This window comes from Gracilinanus agilis, chromosome 4, assembly GCF_016433145.1.
Source record: "Gracilinanus agilis isolate LMUSP501 chromosome 4, AgileGrace, whole genome shotgun sequence".
NCBI classification, from domain to species: domain Eukaryota; kingdom Metazoa; phylum Chordata; class Mammalia; order Didelphimorphia; family Didelphidae; genus Gracilinanus; species Gracilinanus agilis.
Window position 1 is genome coordinate 291,470,945 of NC_058133.1, and position 21,790 is coordinate 291,492,734.

Here is a 21,790-nt window from a genome sequence, read left to right on the forward strand (position 1 = left end):
TTGAGCAGTGTGTGTGTGTGTGTGTGTGTGTGTGTGTGTGTGTGTGTGTCTGTATGTCTGTGTGTCTGTGTCTGTGTGTCTGTGTAATATGCTCAGACATATACTTTAGAAAAATCATCTTCACTGGAAATACTGTGACCAGAGAGCATCATGTTGGAGGGAGTAAAGAAAAACAACATTGGGGCAGCTAAGTGACTCAATGGATAGAGTGCCAGGCCTACATATGGAAGGTCCTGGATTCAAATGTAACCTCAACACTTCTAATACTTCCTAGTATGTGGCCCCAGATAAGTCACTTAACCCCATTTGCCCAGCCCTTACCACGCTTCTGCCTTGGAACCAATATACAATGTTGATTCTAAGATGGAAAGTAAGGATTTTTTAAAAAAGAATCCATATGACAGATGAACAGGTCCTGAACTATGATGGAATCTGTGAGTAGAGAGAAAGAGATATTTACCTATTTATCTATCTAGCTACTTATGTACCTATCTACTTTTCTACCTTTCTATCTATCTATCTATCTACTTATTTATCTAATATTGTTAAGGTGCAAAACTTGACTATGGATTGAATATATGGGGTTTCAGTGAGAAACTGAGGGTGACACTGAAGTTGTGGTTCTGGGTTACAGAGAGGATGGTTATATCTTTGATGGTGGTAGAGATATTCAGAAAAGAGTTGCTTTAGGGAAGGGGATTCTCTTTTGGACATTTTAAACATGAGACATTTACAATGATGCAGTTAAAAACCAAAAGATATTTGGTTATGCATGACAGTAGGCCAGGAGAAATACTAGAGCTAAATACATATTTTTGAGAATCATCCACATTGTGATATAATGTGGTTAACAACCAATATAGTTTAGAGCAAAAAGATAAGAGGGTGTCATCAATAACCTATGTTTTTTAATCCTAGGGAGTTAGAGATTTTGGTAGAGATCAGCAAAAAACTTCTGGGAAAAGAGATTTCTTTAATTTTTTATTATTATTATAACTAATATTGCTATTATTATTATGATTGTTTTTTGTGGGTGATAATAGCTGTAGTTATTAGGAAAAATATATAAAAACAAATTAGGAATAATATATAAAAACAAATTTCCTGCATTAGAATAAAGGAGGAATGAGACTGAATAAGGAAATGAGCCAGTATTAGTAGAGAGTGTACAAATGGAGGTATGAAATATAAGTCCTTCTACACACTAATGATCCATTATTCAAAAGTTGGGAGCAATTATTGTTGGAACTTATTTTCCAAGTATTATTTTTAGAAAATTTTAGAAAATCATTACTTCTGAGGAAGAAATTATGTGAATTTGGTGAGGAGGGGAGAGAATACCTGATCCATTTCAGAATTTGTAATGAAGTAGAAAAGGAAATCTGGGAATAGTCAAACATATATCCTGAAATTTGGAGAGGGGAATTCAACTTGTTTAGAGGAATGACAGGTAGGATCCCATGGACCAAAATGCTACAAAGGAAGTCCTCTAAGGAAGGATCAAAATTACTTAACAATAATGAAATTCTAATGTCACTAAAAAGAACAATTTTAATATTGAGGAAACTTGAGAGTTGTTTAAAAAGATGAATATATATATGCACAGGGAACTCACCAAGATTTACAAAAATATTTTCAAAATTTGGAGCACTAATGAGAGCACTAAGTGGCAGAAAATAAATGCAAAAGTGTTCTTTGTTGTGTGTGAATCTATGTATATCTACACATATACACATGAGTTCAAGTACCCAGGCTCAAATGATCTTTATCCCAGGATAATGAGATAGCTGCCAAATGTCATTAATGAACCAACTATTGTTAATGATCTTTGAAAGAGAATGGATATAGAGATTCATTTTGGAAAGATGGTAGAATAGAGCATGCTGTTTTCTTGCCCTCTACAAAACCCTTTACAATAAAAAATAATTCTATTAAATAAACATTAAAAGCAGCAAAACCAGTCAGGTGTCCAGAGTCAAGCTGAACAGCTATGGACAATGGAGAAAGATTTCTGACTTCCCTGGCCTCATTCCCACCCTTGTAAGCCCTGGGGGAAGGAGCAGAACAAACAGGAGAAATCCACAAAGCAGCCCCAGAGGGCATGATTAGCAACCTCATCTTCTTTGCTGAGAGGTCAGAGAAGACTACATCCCTGAGGATACCATTGGAATCTGAATCTTCAGGTAGAGGACCCTGCAATCAACTGTGTCTGCTGAGATCTTGATTCAGGAGACCTTAGCTGTCCCACTGAAGGTTTGGACCTCCAGAAATAATAGGCCCCAGTCCCTAAGGACAGGAACTCAAGCCATACTGCTAACAAAAGATGGACTTTGGAGGTCTGAAAAATATAGACTAGACAACTGCTCTGGGACTGTGGAGTTAAGAGAGGAGAAATTGGTTCTGTGCTTTGGTCTTTGTCCCCATAGACATTTTTGAGGATTAAGTGTTTCTTTTCTGTTTGCTCATTTTCCCAGTCTTTTTTTTTTTTTTTGCCTATGGACAGGGAATTCTGAAATCTGCTTGCTGATTCTCTCTCCTCTCCTGCTGGCTTACAGTAATCAATACTGTGAACTATTTTGCCCTAAGGATAGGTCTTCATTCCAGCAGTGCAGGCTTGAAGGGGCTGAGCACTATGGACTTCATAGCCTTACTTCAGGCTAGTGCCAGGGCCTAGAACTTCAAGGGGGCAGATCTAAGGTGTTCTTTTGTTGATGTAGCCCACATCCCAGCATTCCAAAGTTAATCCATGCCCAGTTACAGAATCTGGCACAGTAGATAGAGGTGTAGTCAGCCACCACTCCTCTGTAGTTTGTCTTCTGGTTCTCCCTTATCCGTGAAAATCAGATCTCTCTGCCTAACTTTCAAGCTGTGTCTAGCAGAAGATCTTGCTGTTGATTTTTGATTCCTATAGTTTTGAAGTACTTTTTAAAGATTGCTTTGGAAGAATTGTGAGAAAAATTTAGGCTTTTACTGCTAAGCCCCAATCTTGACTCCGCCCTCTATGAACCAGGACACTGTGCACAACAACAGCAATTGATATTGTAATGATGATCAACTGTGAAAGACAGGTATTTTTATCAATACAATGATTAAGACAATTACAAAGAACTCATGATGAAAAATATTAATTACCTCCAGAAAGAGATTTGATGAATTCTGTTCACAGATTGAAGCATACTTTGTCCACTCTCTAATTTTCTTGCTTTTTTTGGCAGCATGGATACTATGGAAGTATGTTTTTCTTGATTTCACATGTATAATTGGTATCATATTCCTTTCAATATCAGTGAATGGGGGAGGAGTAGGAGTCAAAGAGAAAATTTGGAACTCAATTAAAAAAAGAATGTTAAAGGTAAATAAATTAATGACTAAAAGATACTTGATCATTATGAATGAAAAACTTACACATCGATGTCAAATAAACTTTATGAATAAAAAAAGGGATGGCATAGTTAGACAGTTCATCTGACAAAATACTTGAAAGATTTATCAGTCTGGAAGTGGAATATATGCCAAAAACCTTAATAAACACTTGTTGAATGAAATGATTGAATGAATGAACCAAACTAAAGTAATATTTAGTCTCATTTAAAAAGGACTTTGAATGGTGATAGAATGCCTCTACCTTAGTCTGATTTCATTTGGAGTATTGTGCTGAGCTCTACATCTCATTTTAGGAAGTAAATTGATAGATGTGAGATTGTTCAGCAAATGGCAACCTCTAAGATGTTTAGAAGCCTTGTGTCTGTGCCAAATGACAACTTATTGATGCAATATGGGATGTTAGAGTTTGGAGACCAAAGGTCTTAGGGAAAATGTGATAGATATCTTTGATTTTCTAAAAAGGATCTCAATTTTTGACGTGTATATATATATATATATATATTTATATTTAAATTTCATTTATTTATTTATTTGGCTTGGCTTGGCTTGGCTTGGCTCAAGAGGAAAAAAAAGCTAGGAAAAATGAGTGAAAGCACTGGATCTAAATCAGAAGACCTGGGGCTAAATCCTCTCTCTGCCACTTAAATCTATGTGAACTTCAACAAGTAAACTCACCTCTATTTCCTCATCTAGAAAATGTTAGGTGGAGTTAGGACTACAACTAAATTATCTCTAAGGTTCCTCTAAGCTTTATATTTGATCTTCTTGGATCGTATGAATTTGCAGAACCAAATTAAATATATATATTTTTAATTTTTTAGAAAATTTTTTCCATGGTTACATGATTCATGTTCATTCTCCTCCCCCAAACCCCCCCCCCCCCTGAAGCCAAAGCACATTTCCACTGGATTTTTTATATCAAGACCCTATTTCCATATTATTGATAGTTGTACTGGGTCATTTAGAGTCTACATCCCAAATCATATCCCCATCAATCCATGTGTTCAAGTGGTTGTTTTTCTTCTATGTTTCTACTCCCATAGTTCTTCCTCTGAATGTGGATAGTGGTCTTTCTCATAAGTCCCTCAGAATTGTCCTGATCATTATATTGCTGCTAGTAAAGAAATCCGTTATATTTGATTGTACCACAGTGTATCAGTCTCTGTGTATAATGATCTCCTGGTTCTGCTTTTTTCACTCTGCATCAATTCCTGGAGGTCTTTCCAGTTCACATGGAATTCTTCCAGTTCATTATTCCTTTGAGCAAAATAGTACTCCATCACTGAGAGATACCACAATTTGTTCAGCCATTTCCCATTTGAAGGACATACCCTCATTTTTTAATTTTTTGCCACCACAAAGAGAGTGGCTATAAATATTTTGTACAAGTCTTTTTCCCTATAATCTCTTTGGAGTAGAAATCCAGCAGTGGTATGGCTGGATCAAAGGGCAGACAGTCTTATATAGTCCTTTGGACATAGTTCCAAATTGACATCCAGAATGATTGGATCTATTCACAACTTCACCAGCAATATATTAGTGTCCCAATTTTGCCACATCCCCTCCAACATTTATAACTTTCCTTTGCTGTCATGTTAGCTAATCTGCTAGGTGTAAGGTGGTACCTCAGAGTTGTTTTGATTTGCATTTCTCTAATGATAAGAGATTTAAAACACTTTTCATGTGTTTATTGATACTTTTGATTTCTATATAAGGAAATTGCCTATTCATGTCTCTTGCCCATTTATCAATTGGGGAATGCCTTGATTTTTTTGTACAATTGATTTAGCTCCTTATATATTTGAGTAATGAGACCTTTGTAAAAGTTTTTTGTTCTAAAGATTTTTTTCCCAATTTGTTGCTTCCCTTCTAATTTTGGTTGTATTGGTTTTGTTCATACAAAAGCTATTTAATTTAGAGCAATCAAAATTATTTATTTTACATTTTTTCATTTTTTCTAACTCTTGCTTGGTTTTAAATTCTTTCCTTTCCCAAACATCTGACAAGTATACTATTTTGTGCTCACCTAATTTACTCATACTTTTCTTCTTTATATTAAAGTCATTCACCCATTCTGAATTTATCTTGGTGTGGGGTGTGAGATGTTGATCTAGACCCAATCTCTCCAGTACTGTTTTCTACTTTTCCTAGCAGTTTTTGTCAAATAGTGAGTTTTTGTTCCCCAAACTGGGCACTTTGGGTTTATCATAGACTGTTTTGCTGATGTCACTTACCCCAAATCTATTCCACTGATCCTCCCTTCTGTCTCTTTGCCAGTACCATATTGTTTTGATGACTATTGCTTTATACTACATTTAAAGATATGGTACTGCTATGCCACATTCCTTCACATTTTTTTTCATAATTTCCCTTGATATCCTTGATCTTTTGTTCACCCAAGTGAACTTGGTTATAGGTTTTTCTAATTCACTAAAAAAAGGTTCTTGGTAGATTGGTAGATATGGCAATAAATAAGTAAATTAATTTGGGCAGGATGGTCATTTTTATTATGTTAGCTCATCCTACCCATGAACAATTAATGTTTTTCCAATTGTTTAAATCTAGTTTTAATTGTGTGGAAAGTGCTTTGCACTTGTGTTCATATAATTCCTGTGTTTGTCTTGGCATATAGATTCCTAAGTATTTTATATTGTCTAAGGTGATTTTAAATGGAATTTCTTTTTCTAACTCTTGCTGGTGAGATGAGTTAGAAATATATAGAAATGCTAATGACCTATGTGCATTTATTTTGTATCCTGCAGCTTTGCTAAAGTTGTTGATTATTTCCACTAGCTTTTTAGTTGATTCTCTAGGATTCTTTAAGTATATCATCATATCATCTGCAAAGAGCTTGGTCTCCTCACTGCCTATTTTAATACCTTCAATTTCTTTTTCTTCTCTAATTGCTACTGCTAGTGTTTTTAGTACAATGTTAAATAATAGAGGTGATAATGGGCATCCTTGTTTCACTCCTGATCTTATTGGGAATGCTTCTAATTTATCCCCATTACAAATGATGCTTGTTGATGATTTTAGATATATACTGTTATTATTTTTAGGAAAGGCCCTTCCATTCCTATACTTTCTACTGTTTTCAATAGTAATGGATGCTTTATTTTGTCAAAAACTTTTTTATCATCTCTTGAGATAATCATGTGATTTTTGTTGATTTGCTTGTTGGTCTGGTCAATTATGTGAATGGTTTTTCTAATATTGGACCATCCTTGCATTTCTGGCATAAATCTCACCTGATCATAATGAATAACCCTTGTGATCAGTTGCTGGAGTCTTTTTGTTAGAATTCTATTTAAGATTTTTGCATCTGTGTTCATTAAGGTGATTGGTCTGTAGTTTTCTTTCTCTGTTTTTGATTTACCTTGCTTTGCGATCAGTACCATATTTGTGTCATGAAAGGAATTTGGTAGAACCCCTTCTTTGCTTATTATGTCAAATAGTTTGCATAGTATTAGGATTAGTTGTTCATTGAAGGTTTGATAGAATTCACTTGTGAATCCATCTGGTCCTGGGAATTTTTTCTTAGGGAGTTCTTTGATGGCTTGTTCAATTTCTTTTTCTGATATGGAATTACTTAAGTATTCTATTTCTTCTGCTGTTAATCTAGGTGATTTATATTTTTGTAAATATTCATCCATATCACCTATATTGCTATATTTATTGCCATATAATTGGGCAAAATAGTTTTTAATGATTGCCTTAATTTCCTCTTCATTAGAGGTGAGGTCTCTCTTTTTATCTTTGATACTGTTAATTTGGTCTTCTTTCCTTTTTTTTAAATTAGATTGACCAATACTTTGTCAATTTTATTTGTTTTTTCTAAGTGCCAGTTTCTAGTCTTATTAATTCATAGTTCTTTTACTTTTGATTTTATTAATTTCTTCTTTCATTTTTATGATATCTAATTTAGTTTTCATCTGGTAATTTTTAATTTGTTTACTTTCTTATTTTTTGTTTTGCATGACTAATTTTTTGATTTTTGCCCTCCATAATGTGTTAATATATGTACTTAAGGATAAAAATTTCCCCAGGAGTACTTCTTTGGCTGCATCCCACATATTTTGGTAGGATATCTCATCATTGTCATTCTCTTCTATGAAAGTATTAATTGTTTGTATGATTTGTTCCTTAACTGATTTTGGAGAATCATATTATTTAATTTCCAATTCATTTTTGATTTGCCTAACCATGTACTCTTACTAATTATTATTTTTATTGCATTATGATCTGAAAAGGTTACATTTATTATTTCTGTTCTTTTGCATTTGTTTGCCATATTTCTATGCCCTAGTACATGGTCAATCTTCGTGAATGTTCCATGTGCTGCTTAAAAGAAGGCTTATCCCTTTCTATCCCTATTTATTTTTCTCCACATATCTATTAACTCTAATTTTTCTAGGATTTCATTCACCTCTCTTACCTCTTTCTTATTTATTTTTTGGTTTGATTTATCTAGATCTGATAGGGGAAGGTTCAGGTTTCCCATAGTATAGTTTTGCTATCCATTTCCTCCTTGAACTATGCAAATGTCTCCTTTAGAAATTTGGATGCTATACCATTTGGTGCATACATGTTGAGTACTGCTATTTCTTCATTGTTTATACTGCTTTTTATCAGGATGTAGTTACCTTCCCTATCTCTTTTACCCAGATCTATTTTTTCTTTGGATTTTTCCGATATCATGATTGCAACTCTTGCCTTCTTTTTCTCAGTTGAATCCCAATAGATTTTGCTACAGCCTTTTACTTTTACCCTATGTGTGTCTACGTGCTTCATGTGTGTTTCTTGTAGACAGCATAAGGTAGGATTTTGGTTTCTAATCAACTCTGCTATTTGCTTCTGTTTCATGGGTGAGATCATCCCATTCACATTCAAAGTTATGATTATCAACTGTATATTCTAATTTTGATTTTGATTCCCTCTCCTTATCCTGCCCTTTCTTTTTTCACTATTTCCTTCCACACCAGTGTTTTGTTTTTAATCAGTTCCCCTAATACCCTCCCTTATTTTACTTCCCTTTCTCCCCCTTCCATTCTTATGCCCTCCTTATTTTTCTTTAGGGTATTTTTAAGCTACCCCCACACTTTCCTTCCCTTGTATTGCTTCCTTCCCTACCAGTCCATTTGTTACCCTTCTGCTTCTCTATAGAGAATCAATTTTCTGCCCCAATAGATTTGATTTTGCTTCCTTCTTTGAGTTAATTTCAACGCACATAAGAATTAAGTATTTCCTATCTCCAACCTCTTTACCCTTCCAGTGTATTGGTTGCCTCCCCTGCTCCTACCATGTGGTTCTTTATGGCATATTAATTTGCTCCATTTTGTCTCTTTTCCCATTTCTCTTAATATTATCCTCTTTTTTCCCCTCTAGTTTTATATGTATACATACATGCATGCATACATATATATGTGTGTATATATATATATATATATATATATATATATATATATTTTGACATTTCATCCTGTACACTTTGTCAGTGTTCCCTCTAAGTATATTTCTTCTAGCTACCATGATGATAACAACAATTTTTAAGAGTTACCAATATCATCTTTTCTTATAGGGGTACAAATCATTTAAACTTATTGGGTCCCCCCCAAAAAAGTTTTTTTTTCATTTTTTTTTACCCTCTCTTAATTACCTTTTGGTAATTCTCTTGAGTTCTATATTTGGACATCAAATTTTCTGTTTAAGTCTGTTTTTTTCTTTATGAATGCTTGTAAGTCTTCAATTTTATTAAATGACCACACTTTCCCTGCAAGATTATAATTGTTTTTTTCTTGGTAGTTGATTCTTGGTTGTAGACCCAGTTCCCTTACTTTCTGGTCCTTTAGTGTAGATGCAGTCAGATCCTGTATTATCCTAACTGTATTTCTCTGGTATTTTAATGACTTCTTCTTAGCAGATAGTAATATTTTTTCTTGATCTGGTAGTTCTTGAATTTAGCTATAATATTCCTGGAAGTTGTCAGTTGTGGATTAAATGTAGGAGATGATCTGTGGATTCTTTCAATTTCTACTTTTCCCTCTTGTTCGAGTATATTGGGGAAGTTTTCTTTAATAATTTCCTGTAGGATGATGTCCAGGCTTTTTTCTTTTGTCATGATGTTCCAGCATTCCAATAATTCTTAAATTGTCTTTCTGTAATCTGTTTTCCAGATCTGAGGTTTTGTCAATAATGTGTTTCATATTTTCCTCAAATTTTTCATACTTTTGATTTTGTTTTATAGATTCTTGCTGCCTTGTGAAGTCATTTGCTGCTAGTTGTTTAATTCTAATTTTTAAAGCCTGAATTTCATCCCTGGCTTTTTGATCATCCTTCTTTTGGTATGATTTTCTTTGTAGGTCATCTTTCACCTTCTTTGGCTCATTTTCAAGCTGGTAAATTTTGGCTTTCAAGACACTATTTTCTTGTTTTAGTTCATGTGTTTCCTTTTTCAAATTGTCTTCATCTTCTCTTAATTGATTTTTGAATTGTATTTTCAATTCTTCCAAAGCCTGTGTCCAATTTGCTGTGGTTTCTGTGCTTTTTCCTTGGAGTTCCTTGGTCTTCCTGTTTTTAATTTGCCTTTTGTTCATTTCCTGAATAGAAGCTGTTGATTGTAATTTGTTTTTTCTTTTTCTGTTGTTTACTCATATTTTTTTTCCTTCTTTCCCCACTGTAATTGTCTGTAATCTTGTTTCTCTGATTATTTGCTGGATCTGTGGGTTTGGGCTATTTTGTCCTGAATGGGGTTTTTCTCTACTCTGCTGATTGATTAGGTTAAATTGGTGGTTTTAATGAAATCTGATGTAAGATCTTCCCTAGCTGGCAACAGAAGTTTGTAGCTACTTTCTCTACAGTCTAGGGGGAGGGGTATTGGAATGTTCTTGCCCTCTGCAAACTTCTTCTCTGCCCTGTTGATGGGATTAAGCCAGGGAGGAGTTGATATGAAGAGCATGATGTAACCTGAAACCAAAACCTAGAGAGAAGGGGAGGGGCAAGATGGAGTATTTTTGCTGTGATTAGGCTGCCCTCTTCTCATTTCTCCTCCATCTGCTCCTTGCTGTTTGTTATCTACTGCCTGAGCCTGGCATAGCTGTGCCAGCAAGATCCTCCTTCTGGACTAGTGCCTCTGCCCACCCAGAGATTCCAGGAACCACTGAAGGCTCAGCACAGCATGTGGGGGACAGGTCTTGGGATCTTCCTTCTTCCTTACTCTCAAACCCAACAGTTCAAGAATTCAGACTTTTTTTGTGTACCTCTTGAGCTGAGTACAGCAGGAGGATCCTCCAGCTCTGTCCTGTTGTTAGATTTGGTTTTCTTTCCCCTCAAAGCACTTTGTTTTTTATCTTGGTGTGGAAGGGTATTGGAGGTCTGAAATTTTGCTGAGTCTAAGCCACCATTTTCCCAGAATCCCCCAAATTAAATCTTAATGGAAGGTAAATTTTTCTTGCCATTAGCACTACACTAAGAGGAATAGACTTCATTTGGAAGGTATGTATCTTGCCTTTCTGAAAGTCTTTTTAAAAATTGGATGATTATACATGTATGATAGTAGTAGTAGCAATAATTAATATTCATGTGATGCTTTAAATTTATAAAGATGTCTTATATGCATCATTTTATTAGAGGATTCTTGCTCATCTAAGGATTAGACTAACTTTCTCTAAGATTCTGCTAATCTGATTTCCCAAAAATGTTCAAATATAACCTTTTGGCAAATAAAATTGACTTCTATCTGATTTACTCTACAGCACCACATAAAACAATTTTTATAGTGAACAGTGATCAATGGTAATGATGTTCACTTTTACATTCTTGTTTCCTTCCAGGAAACTGAAATAATGAAGGAAATCATGCAGAATGGGCCAGTACAAGGTTAGTGCTAAAAATAAAGAATAAGATGATGATTTATTTGTTCTATGTATGTAAAAGTATATTTGTCATGTTAAGATATTTATGGAGGAAATGATTATTGCTATTAAATGTGCATTGGGATTCTATAGTTCTAGAACTAATATTTTTATTAATTGTTCTCAGTGCAATGCCAAAAATTATGTCCATTTGAAAAAGTGTATCAGTAGAGGGCAGCTAAATGGCACAGTGGATTGGGAGATAGAACAAGAATCCCTAATTTAAATCTGGCTTCTGACACTTCCTAGCTGTGTGAACCTGGCCAAGTAACTTAACCCTCAATGTCTATCCCTTACCACTTTTCTGCCTTGAAACTAATATACTGTATTGATTCTAAGATGGAAGGTAAAGGTTTAAAAAATGTGGATAAGCAATTATTATGTTTGCATGCTTGCTTCCTCTGCCTGTTTCCTAGGTTAGCTCCTCTCTTTTCCCCTCTGGAATTTCTATGGCATTTGAAATTTACCCTACCTATACCCAATGATTGCTTCCTTACTTAACTCCCAACAGATATGTTTTTCTCATTTTTATTATTTTCCATTTTTAAATTCAATGTCCTTTGGTAGATCTTCCCCTTCTAAACCTTTCCTAAATAAATTTTAACATAACCGAAAGTAAATTTTAACATAGAACAATTTTCAAGATTCTGAAGATAGTACTTCTCTACAAAATATAGAAGATTACATTAGAGATGATTTAATTTTTAGTACTTTTGTCCTTAGGGCTTAGGGTAATGGTTTCTGGAAAATAAAAAGATACTTCATGAATGTTTTTTGGATTGATTGATTAATTAATAATTGTTCTATCAGCCTCTTTACTCTCAAATTGCTGATTAATGGCTCATTCTCCAACTCCCCAGAAAAAATGATTTATTAGAATTCATGTTTATCATTAGAAAAGACACCCTAATGATAAAGAATAACCCCCCAAAAATTTGCCACTAAATTTGACATCATAGAGAATTTTGAAGGAGAAAGAGATAGATAAATTTGCAGGCATCAAATAGAGTTGGAAAGGCAAATATAGCTAGGAGAATTAAATCTTTATTTTGTCTGTGAAAAGGTTGTAGACTGATGAAAACTCTCCTGGCCAGCTAACCTAGTCATTTTTGGCAAATTTAACCAAATAAACATAGAGTATAAATGCTCCCTCCTTCCCTTTGATTAATGCTATGTACAACAATTACTTTCCAAAGAGATTTTCTTTGACTAATAGAGGAAAATGAATTTGAGTTAAGCTTGTCATTAAGGGGAAGAAAGTGTATCCAATTTTGAATATGATTAGAATAGTAGAGGCCACATTTTGCTAAAATGAATTGATGATTAAATAAAAAAAATTAATAGGGCAAGCTCAGTTGGTTTAAAAAACATTTTCAAAAATCTTACCCTGATATGAAATTCAGGGGCTATTCACAGATTTGTTCCATTTCTGGCCTAGGCCATATTGTCTCTCTTAGGCAAGCCAGAGGCCCTCATGCCAAACTTAGTATGGATGTAGGACCAGTATAACCCACTGGAGCTCAGATCTCCTGAGCTCAAGAGATCACCAGTCTCTGTCTCCTGGTTAGTTTATATTTTATTCATGGACCACAAGTTCATCTTACTTGTTCTTTAAATACATTAGATGTTATACTGGAATAAGCTAAATATATACATATGAATGTGCATATATGCAACATATTTATAAAGGAAGAGAGAAATGTTTCATTAAGACTAATTCATATTGGAGGATTCTGGGTTGTTAATCCTTATACCATGGAAATTATCATTTAAAATTAATCAGGTAAAAAATAATAAAAAATAAATTAAATAATACATTTAAAACATTATACATTTTAAAAAGTCTTTATTTAGCACCTACTATATATATGATAATTCATTTGCTTTTGGGGTTATAGATACAAATTTCCTTCAACACCTTATAGTCTAGTGGGGGAAACCAAATGCATAAAATGTATATATATATATATATATATATATATATACATATATATATACACACTGTTAGGAATGATAAACAGGATAATTTTGAAATAAAAAACCTTGGAAAGACCTGAATGAAATTATGAAGAGTGAAACAAGCAGAACCAAGAGAACATTATACATAGCAATATGTCTGCCTCCAAAGAAAGAATCTATAAATAGAAATAAGTAATACATGACTTTATACATACATATATCTTTTTGTTAAATTATACTTCCTCATATGGGAGGAAGAGAGAGGAGTCAATTGAGTATTTTAATATTTTATATGTTACATGTTACAGACCAACTTATAAATACATTTTTAAAAAGATGTCATTTGTAACTTTTGAGAAAAATTTCAGTGGCTTGATGGGAGTTAAAGACAATCTGTAAAATGTGGAGGAGAGAGAAGAATAAATAAGTATAAATATCATTTTCCAGGAGACTTGTGAAAAAAGAGGGAAGATATAAGGGAGGGCTTAAGCTCAAGGGTAGGATCAAATTAAGATTTGTAAAGAAAGGACAGAACTGCACATTTTCTTATTATTAGAGAAAGAGACTAGACCTGTGATTTTCTTGGTACAAGGAATTTCCCAGTAGCAATCTACCAATATAAGATCACATTTGTGCAAAATCTAGTCTCAGGATGTTGCTTGGGACCCTAAGAGGTTAAATGGTTTCTCCAGTATTATATACGTAGTACATGTCAGATATACGCTTTGATCCTAGGTTGTCCTGACTCCAAGGTTGAGTCTTTCTCCAGTATATTGTGCTGCTTTTTTTCTAAGTAGTACATGTTTTAGATAATCAACTCCATACAGATTGAAATGACTGAATATTTTAGGTTCAGTTTTGTTCAAGACATTTCACAAAATGCATTGAAATTGCAGATAACAAATTAGAAAAAAAATAGTTGCAAGAAGGTAAGCTAAAATTCTATGTGTAATGAAGTGTTTTGTGGTAATATACAACTTAGAGATTCATTTCATGTGTGGGAAAATTAAATTTTAGAGATATTGATTGACTTGAGTAAGACCACTCAGTCTGACATCACTGGCAAAATTTGGACTTTTACCCACGTCCCCAGATCCAGTGTACTCTTTACTTGCTAAGTTGGACAAGTTCAGAAAACTTTACAGAGACCTTTGGATTTAATTTATGTCCCAAAACAAACTTTCTTCACAGAAATCTTTGTTTCTACCTTAATAAAATGCCTACATCTACTTGGCATAGAAAATTGGATGTAGTGGACTTCTTTAAATTAATTGTCCTGGTATGCTATCTGCATTTCTCTATGATAGGGATTTCTTAATCAATTAATTTTTTTTCTGGAATGCTCCTTTGGCTATCACACAAACTCATGAATCCCTTCTCAAAATAATGTTTTTAATCATTTAAATAAAATGTATAGAATTACAAAGAAAAACAATTACATTGAAATAGTTTTAAATATATTTTTTAAAAACAATAATAAATCCAAGGACCTAGGTGATAGTTCTTTAGACAAACAGGAGAACATGTACCATTCATGGTGTTTACAAAAGGGGATGAGTCATAAGTGCTGAAGGACTGAATATTTCTATAGAACAGAAAAGCTTTTGGCAATATCTGCACATTTTTATAAATGGATAAAGTGCTGGTTGACTCATTCTGCTGGAGATGCAATCTGATTGTCTGTTTGTTATTGCTTTGGCCAACGTACAGCCAATTTTCCCCCTTCAGTGGAACAAGAGGATATGAAAAGCAAGATAATTCTGAATAAATAATATGACATGCATTCTTCTACATTCTTTAGTACTTCCAAGAATCACCTTCTTTCACATTCTATAGAATTTTAGAGGTAGAGGTAATATGAAAGAGAAAAAGCAAAATCCTGTAGGCACTACTGCATTGTAAATTCTTACATTTTTGTGTGTATATGGTTAATAGAAGATAAAGGAGAATTGTCCTCTTTTGAGACTATTTGAGTATTATCAGAAAAAAAAGGTGTGGAAGAGAGGCATATCTAAAATGGAATGTTTCTGACATTGCTGTACTAACACAGTTTCAGGGATGATTATATAACGAGCACATTTCTCCCCCTCCCCCTGCTCTTTCTTTCAAATCTAAATTGATCTAGGCTGTCATATGGAAGAAAGATTAGCCTTGTTCTGCTTGGCCCCAGAGGGCAGAACTAAGAGCAACGTGTGGATATTTGGAGATATAGCTCTTGGCTCAACAGAAGGAAGAGTTTCCTAATAAATAACCCTATCCAAAAATGGAGTGTTCTGTCTAGGGAGATAGTGAGTTCCCTGTTACTGGTGGTCCTCAAGCAAAAGTTGGATCATACTATAGAGGGGTCACTTCTATTCTAAGGTATAGCTTTAAGTAATGATTCAATATATAATTTCTGAGGTCCCTTCTAAATCCCAGATTCTATGGCCCCAGGATGCTAAATTAGACTGTAGGGTAATAAGGGTTAGAGCTGGGAAAAGAAACTCAGAAATCATGTAGTTCGGTTCTCTCATTTCATTGGTGAGAAAACTGAGGTCTAGAGAGTTGAAGTATCTTGTTCAAGGTTACACAGGTAGTTAATGCTGGAGCTAGGATTTATTTTGGACCTTTTGCCTTCAGATCCAATGGTCTTTCTTTTATATGACACTTTTTATCCTAAAGTTGATTTAATTGTTGGGGTATAAGGTATTATACAAGGACTTAAAATGCAGTGTAGAATATAAAAATAGTCAACATTTAGGCTTTTAAAAATAATTATGTACACACACATACACATGCATGCATATAAAATCTCATTGGATCTTTACAACAACCCTTGGAAGTAGATGCTAAACACTTGATGAAGAATATCTTATTTGATCTACACAATAAATCAAAAAAAGGTGCTTTTATTGTCTACAGATGAAAAAACTGACTCGGGTTAAGTGTTTTTTTTGCCATGATCACATAGGCAATAAGTGTCTGTAGAAGATGTAAATTCAAGTCTTTTAGATTTGAAAATCTAGCAATCTATCCACTAGCACTAGTGCTGTGTTTGTATTCAGGAGATTTGGATTCAGTTCCTGATCCTGACAATTAACCTTGGGCAAGTCACTTCACATCACTGGAGCCCATTTTCCTCCTGAGAGATAAGACTTGTAGGTAATACCTACTTCACTGAGTTTTTATTGGATAAGTACTATGAAAATATTCAAGCTCTATTAACATGAGAGCTTTTATTATCAATGGTTTGCTCAAAGGAAGAATTCAATAAATATTTATTAAATGAATAAGTGAAATACATTTAAAACTAATGGCTCATATTCTTTTAAAATGTAAAGAGATGTTCACTTCTGTAAGGAATTTGGAAAACCTTCACCTTGTATTGCCCAAACCCTTCAACAGAACATCCTGTGATATCAGAAAGAAATTATCAGAGGTCCGATTTTTATGCATTACAAATGATTTTTAAAAAAAGATCCCACTTTTGGTTTTTTACCTAAGTATTTGGAGAATGAAATCTTGGCATAGTGTCCCTACTCTAAGGCTCAGCTTTTCATTCAGACTTGCCAAAGAAAGGTTTATTTTTATGGGAGGATTAAGAACAATAACATTAAGCCTCTTTTGTGAGGCTCACCCTTCACTGCAGGCTTAATTGGAGCTTTTATAGACTTGTGGTGAAGAATGGGGTTAACAGAGAAAAAGAAATGACTTGCCCAATGTGGAAGGAATTGATTACTAGTGGTTCAATTTCTAATAATATTGTGTTTTCTTTGATCTAAATTAGATCTAGTTTAATAAGCATAATATGAACTTAAGTAATATTAGAAATATATCAATGACACTCTTATAGAAGAATAAGAAAGTATTATAACCAATTAAATTAAGAAAGAAAATTGAATTTGGTTATCCAAAGGAAAACCCATGGAAAGAACTAAGAGATTTGCCTGGGAAAAGACTACAATGTTTTCTTTATAGTTTTTGTATGTTAACTATGATGTTGTTGACTTTTCTTTTAGCCATAATGCAAGTCCATGATGATTTCTTCCATTACAAATCAGGGATATATAGACACACCAGCAACATAAAGGATGAATCAGAAAAATACCGAAATTTACGTACTCATGCAGTCAAACTTACTGGGTAAGTAAGATGGCTATAGAAATTCTGTCAATGTTTCTGAAAAAAAAACAACACATGACATTCTTGTACACCCATGGGGAATTGAACCCATAAATGAAAACCATTGGCAATAGATTTTAGAAATGAAAGGGATCCCAGAGACCTCCCTATTATAGAAACTGAGGTCTAGGGAGGATGTGATTTGTCCAAGGTCACAGAGATAGTAAAGCACCAGAAAAAGGATTTGAACTTGAATCTTTTGACTCCATAGCCAGTGGATAAACCCAACTATACCACAGAAAGCACCTTTGTATAAGAGGGTAACAAAGTACCAAAAGAGTCCACAATCCTTTGGGATTTAAATGAACAATATCTAACTTTTTGGTGTGTTGGAAGGGACCAAGGAGTCAGAAGACAAAGATTTAACTTTGTTTTTTTCCACCGTATGTACAAACCTGGGCAATTTTATGGCCATCCTTTTGTCTTTTTTTAGCCACAGATCCCTCATTCATAAAAAGGGATTTCAATTTATTTTGACAAGCATTTCTTAAGTACTGATTTATGGGAGGCACTTTGTGTAAAGGGTCACTCCTATCAAATAAGGTGGCATTCTACCTTTCTCAAAGGATTGTTGAGAAGATCCAATAGGATGTTGTATTTAAGACAAGGTCAAAGTACTAGATAACATCATAGGCTAGTGTTATTATTTCCACCATAAACTAATTTATAAACATTTATTAAGCAACTACTATTTTTCAGGTGGTATGCAATTCTATTAGCATCAATGCCTTCCTTTTAATCATTTTTTCATCTAGTATCTAGTATTATGTATCATTCATATTATGTATCCTACACTCTGTGCTCTAGCCAAAATAGCCTTTTTCTGTTGCTCATAAAGAATTTATTTACATTGACTTTGCATTTGCACCAACTATTCTCCAGGTCAGAAATGCAATTCCTCTTTGTTTCTATCTTAGGGAATCTTTTATTTCTCTCAAGATTCTGGTCTAATCTTCCTTCTACATGAAACCATTCTGCATTACCCCCTGTGCCCCAATCTGGTGACTACCTTCCCTAAACTTTGTTGTTTTTTAGTTATTCAGTTGTGTCCCTATGGATCATGGTATTTCATTTCTGTCCATGAGATTTTCCTGACAAAGATACTGGATTGGTTTACTATTTCCTCCAGAGGATTATGGCAAACAGAGGTTAAGTGACTTGTTCAGGAACACAAAGCTAATAAATATTTGAGGCAAGACTTGAAATCAGTTCTTGCTGACTCCAGGCACTGTTCTTTATCCACTGAACCATTTAATTTAATCTGCATATATTTGTAGGCATGTCTATGTCTCTATATATACATATTTATATGTATTTATTTTTGGATGTATGCACATGCGTTCACCTATACAAGTTGCTTCCCCCAGTAGAAGGTGAGTTTTTTGAGGAGAGGAACCCTTTCTTTTTTGACTTTGTATCTCCGGAGTCTAACACAATGCCTGGCACTTAGTAGGTATGTGCTGAAAGAATGTTTGTTGATTAGTTTGTTACTGTTATAATAGTCAGTATATAATGGGAAAGATAGACATTGCTCACTCCTCCATTTATTTTTATTTAAAAACTTATTGTAAGCATAAAGAGAAGAATATGTTATATTTAGGTTTATTGTGAGCCATATAAGTGAGGGAAGAATAAGAAACTCTGGAGAGTGATGTTGGAAAACAGGTGCTTTTTTCAGTGCTTAAAATACATCGTAAACAGAAACTCAAACAAACTAACTATTAAGAAATGAGAGTTCAGGGAATAATCATTCTTTTTCCAAGAAGAAAAGAGGGAAACCAGTTTTCATCCCTTCTTAATAAATCATTCTAGCAAACTCAGCAACTATCTGTTCTATGAATCTTGTCCACAGAACCTTGATCACATAACCCCAAATATGTCACAATCTTTCTCTCTTTCTAGGCTGGCACACTAGCCTGGATGGTTCTTGGTCATTAGCAAGGAGGATTAGGAAATGTGGGGAAACTGGGTGTCAAGCTTAATCAAAAATTTATTAATGGTCATTTATTCAATATAATACTGTATCCATATGAAGAAATGTTTTTGTTTTAATGTATGTTCAAATAAAAGAACAAAGGGAAGTAACAAAACATTTACAGCACCCCTTGGGGTTGCTTAGGAGACTGACACTGGAGATGGATGTTTATTGGTCTGGGGTTAAGTCCACCAGCATTCCTCTACTTAGCTCTAAGGAACTTTGTTCTGAGTCTGGGATGATGGGATAAGCTTATAAAATGGCAACCTAGCACTTCCCGTACTAAAAGAGAATATGGGAAGCTGAAGCCAAGAACCATCCAGGTTAGGTATACAAGCCTAGAAAGAGAGAAAGATTGTGACATGTTTGGGGCTATGTGGTCAAATCATGCACAAGATTCATAGAACAGATAGTCGCTGAGTTTGCTAGAATGATTTGGTATGAAGGGATGAAAACTGGTGGAGTTGCTCTCTTATCCCACTTTTTCCCTCTTTTCTTGGAAAAAGTATGATTATTCCCTGAACTCTCATTTCTTAATAGTTTGTTTAGGTTTCTGTTTACAATGTATTTAAGTATGATAAACAGTTGACCATGTTACTAAAAGCATAGGTGTGTCTTTGTACAATGTGACAGAAGAGGTGCTAGAGGAGGGTGTACCTGGAAGAAAAATTTGATGATTTTCCCCTGAAAAATTCTTTGCCTAGGGTATGTGGGGTGTTAGAGGGGACTCACATTGTAGAAAAGTTATTACAGCTATCTCTTCCACATTGAGACTTTTCCCATGATAGTTTCAATATATTGTGCATAAGAAATTAAATGGAAATTTTTTGGGGGGGAGTTTTGTGGAAGCAATGGATTACATGCAAAGACCAGCAACAACACAAAGAAGGTTAGAAATTCAGAAATGCATAAAACATGTGTGTAATATTGTATAATGTCAAAATGTTTTATCTTTTAATACCACAAATATACACAATTTCTTTTTTAGAATTAAAATAATAGCCCATGACCAAATACTTAACCAAAATATTATAGTAAGGTACCATTGATACCCCACAAAAGAAAAAGAAAAATTTCAGACTTCTCTGTTATGAAGGGAGGGCCAAAATTTTTTATGTGAATCTTCTAAAGCGGTGATTCCCAAAGTGGGCGCCACCGCCCCCTGGTGGGTGCTGCAGCGATCCAGGAAAGTGGTGATGGCCACAGGTGCATTTATCTTTCCTATTAATTGCTATTAAAATTTTAAAAAATTAATTTCCAAGGGTGCTAAGTAATTTTTTTTTCTGGAAAAGGGGCGGTAGGCCAAAAAAGTTTGGGAACCACTGTTCTAGAGTATGGGATGCCATACTCCTAAACTCTGAGTTATGGAAGGGATTCGAATATGCATTGTTTATATTTTTCTAACTTTCCAGAGCAAAGGAAGAAATTAAAACTGAATTCTTGAATTTTCAAGTCAAATGAGCCAGCAACTTTGTCTGGGAGTGACTTTGCTGAGCTTGGACTGATTTGGGATGTGGGGTCCTGGCTATTTTCCCTTCTCATTGATTTCCCACAGCTAATTTGAAAGGAAATGCATTCCTTCAGAGGGAAGGACCGGACAGAATGATGAAAAGGAATAATACTATCCTCAAAAGAGAGGGTGCATAAGAGTAGGGATCTCCTTGACTATCCTGGTCAACAGTATCATGCCACCACACTAACTCTAGACACACAACAATAGAGAAGCAAAAGAAATAGTGCCACACCCATAATGAGGATCCAATGGTCTTTAGCTCAAATACATTTCCTCTGATAGTCCCTATTAAAAAAATAATTTTATCAAGTCTAGAGAACTCTGATCACTCTCTAGTCAACCCCGTACTATCTTTAAACTATTTCTTGCAAGGTACTTGGCAAGGTTTCTTGAAGCCAAATAAAATTGGATTCTTCAAAGTCACATTTATTAAACCTCTCCCTCTCATTCAGCTTTCACTTTTGAGTGAACAAGTAATCTGGAGGAGAGGAGGGATTTTGAACTCATCCTCATTGATTTTCACTTTTAACATCAACATTTTCATTGCCACAAATTCTTTAAACATTCTGATATTTCTTTCTGCATGAAATTAGTATATAGTAATCTTTCCTGATCCTGCAGACATAGTATTAGTCTAGGATTGGTTTTATTTTGGCTACCTTATCTTTCTATTATCATTGAGGAGGAAATAGATACAAGATAGACTGATAGAAGGATAATAGCTACATACGTAGGGAGATATATGATAGATGGATAGATACGTTGATATAGACATTTATGTATACTTATATATGTCAGGCATTGTGCTAAGCATGCAGGATATGAATTAAAGCAAGCTAAACAGCTCCTCTCCTCAAGGAGACTGACACTGGACTTTTAATTAGTTGA

General features: G+C 34.3%; 1 protein-coding gene across 2 annotated transcripts in view; it reads left to right on the forward strand.

The window, feature by feature from the left end:
• TINAG (tubulointerstitial nephritis antigen) overlaps positions 1–21,790 on the forward strand; it is a 175,110-nt gene that overhangs the window by 91,162 nt on the left and 62,158 nt on the right. For both annotated transcript variants that reach the window (XM_044675883.1, XM_044675882.1), the window contains 2 exons: positions 11,214–11,259; positions 17,252–17,375. In XM_044675883.1, coding sequence (XP_044531818.1) covers positions 11,214–11,259; positions 17,252–17,375 — 170 coding nt within the window. The remainder of the gene's footprint in view (positions 1–11,213; positions 11,260–17,251; positions 17,376–21,790) is intronic.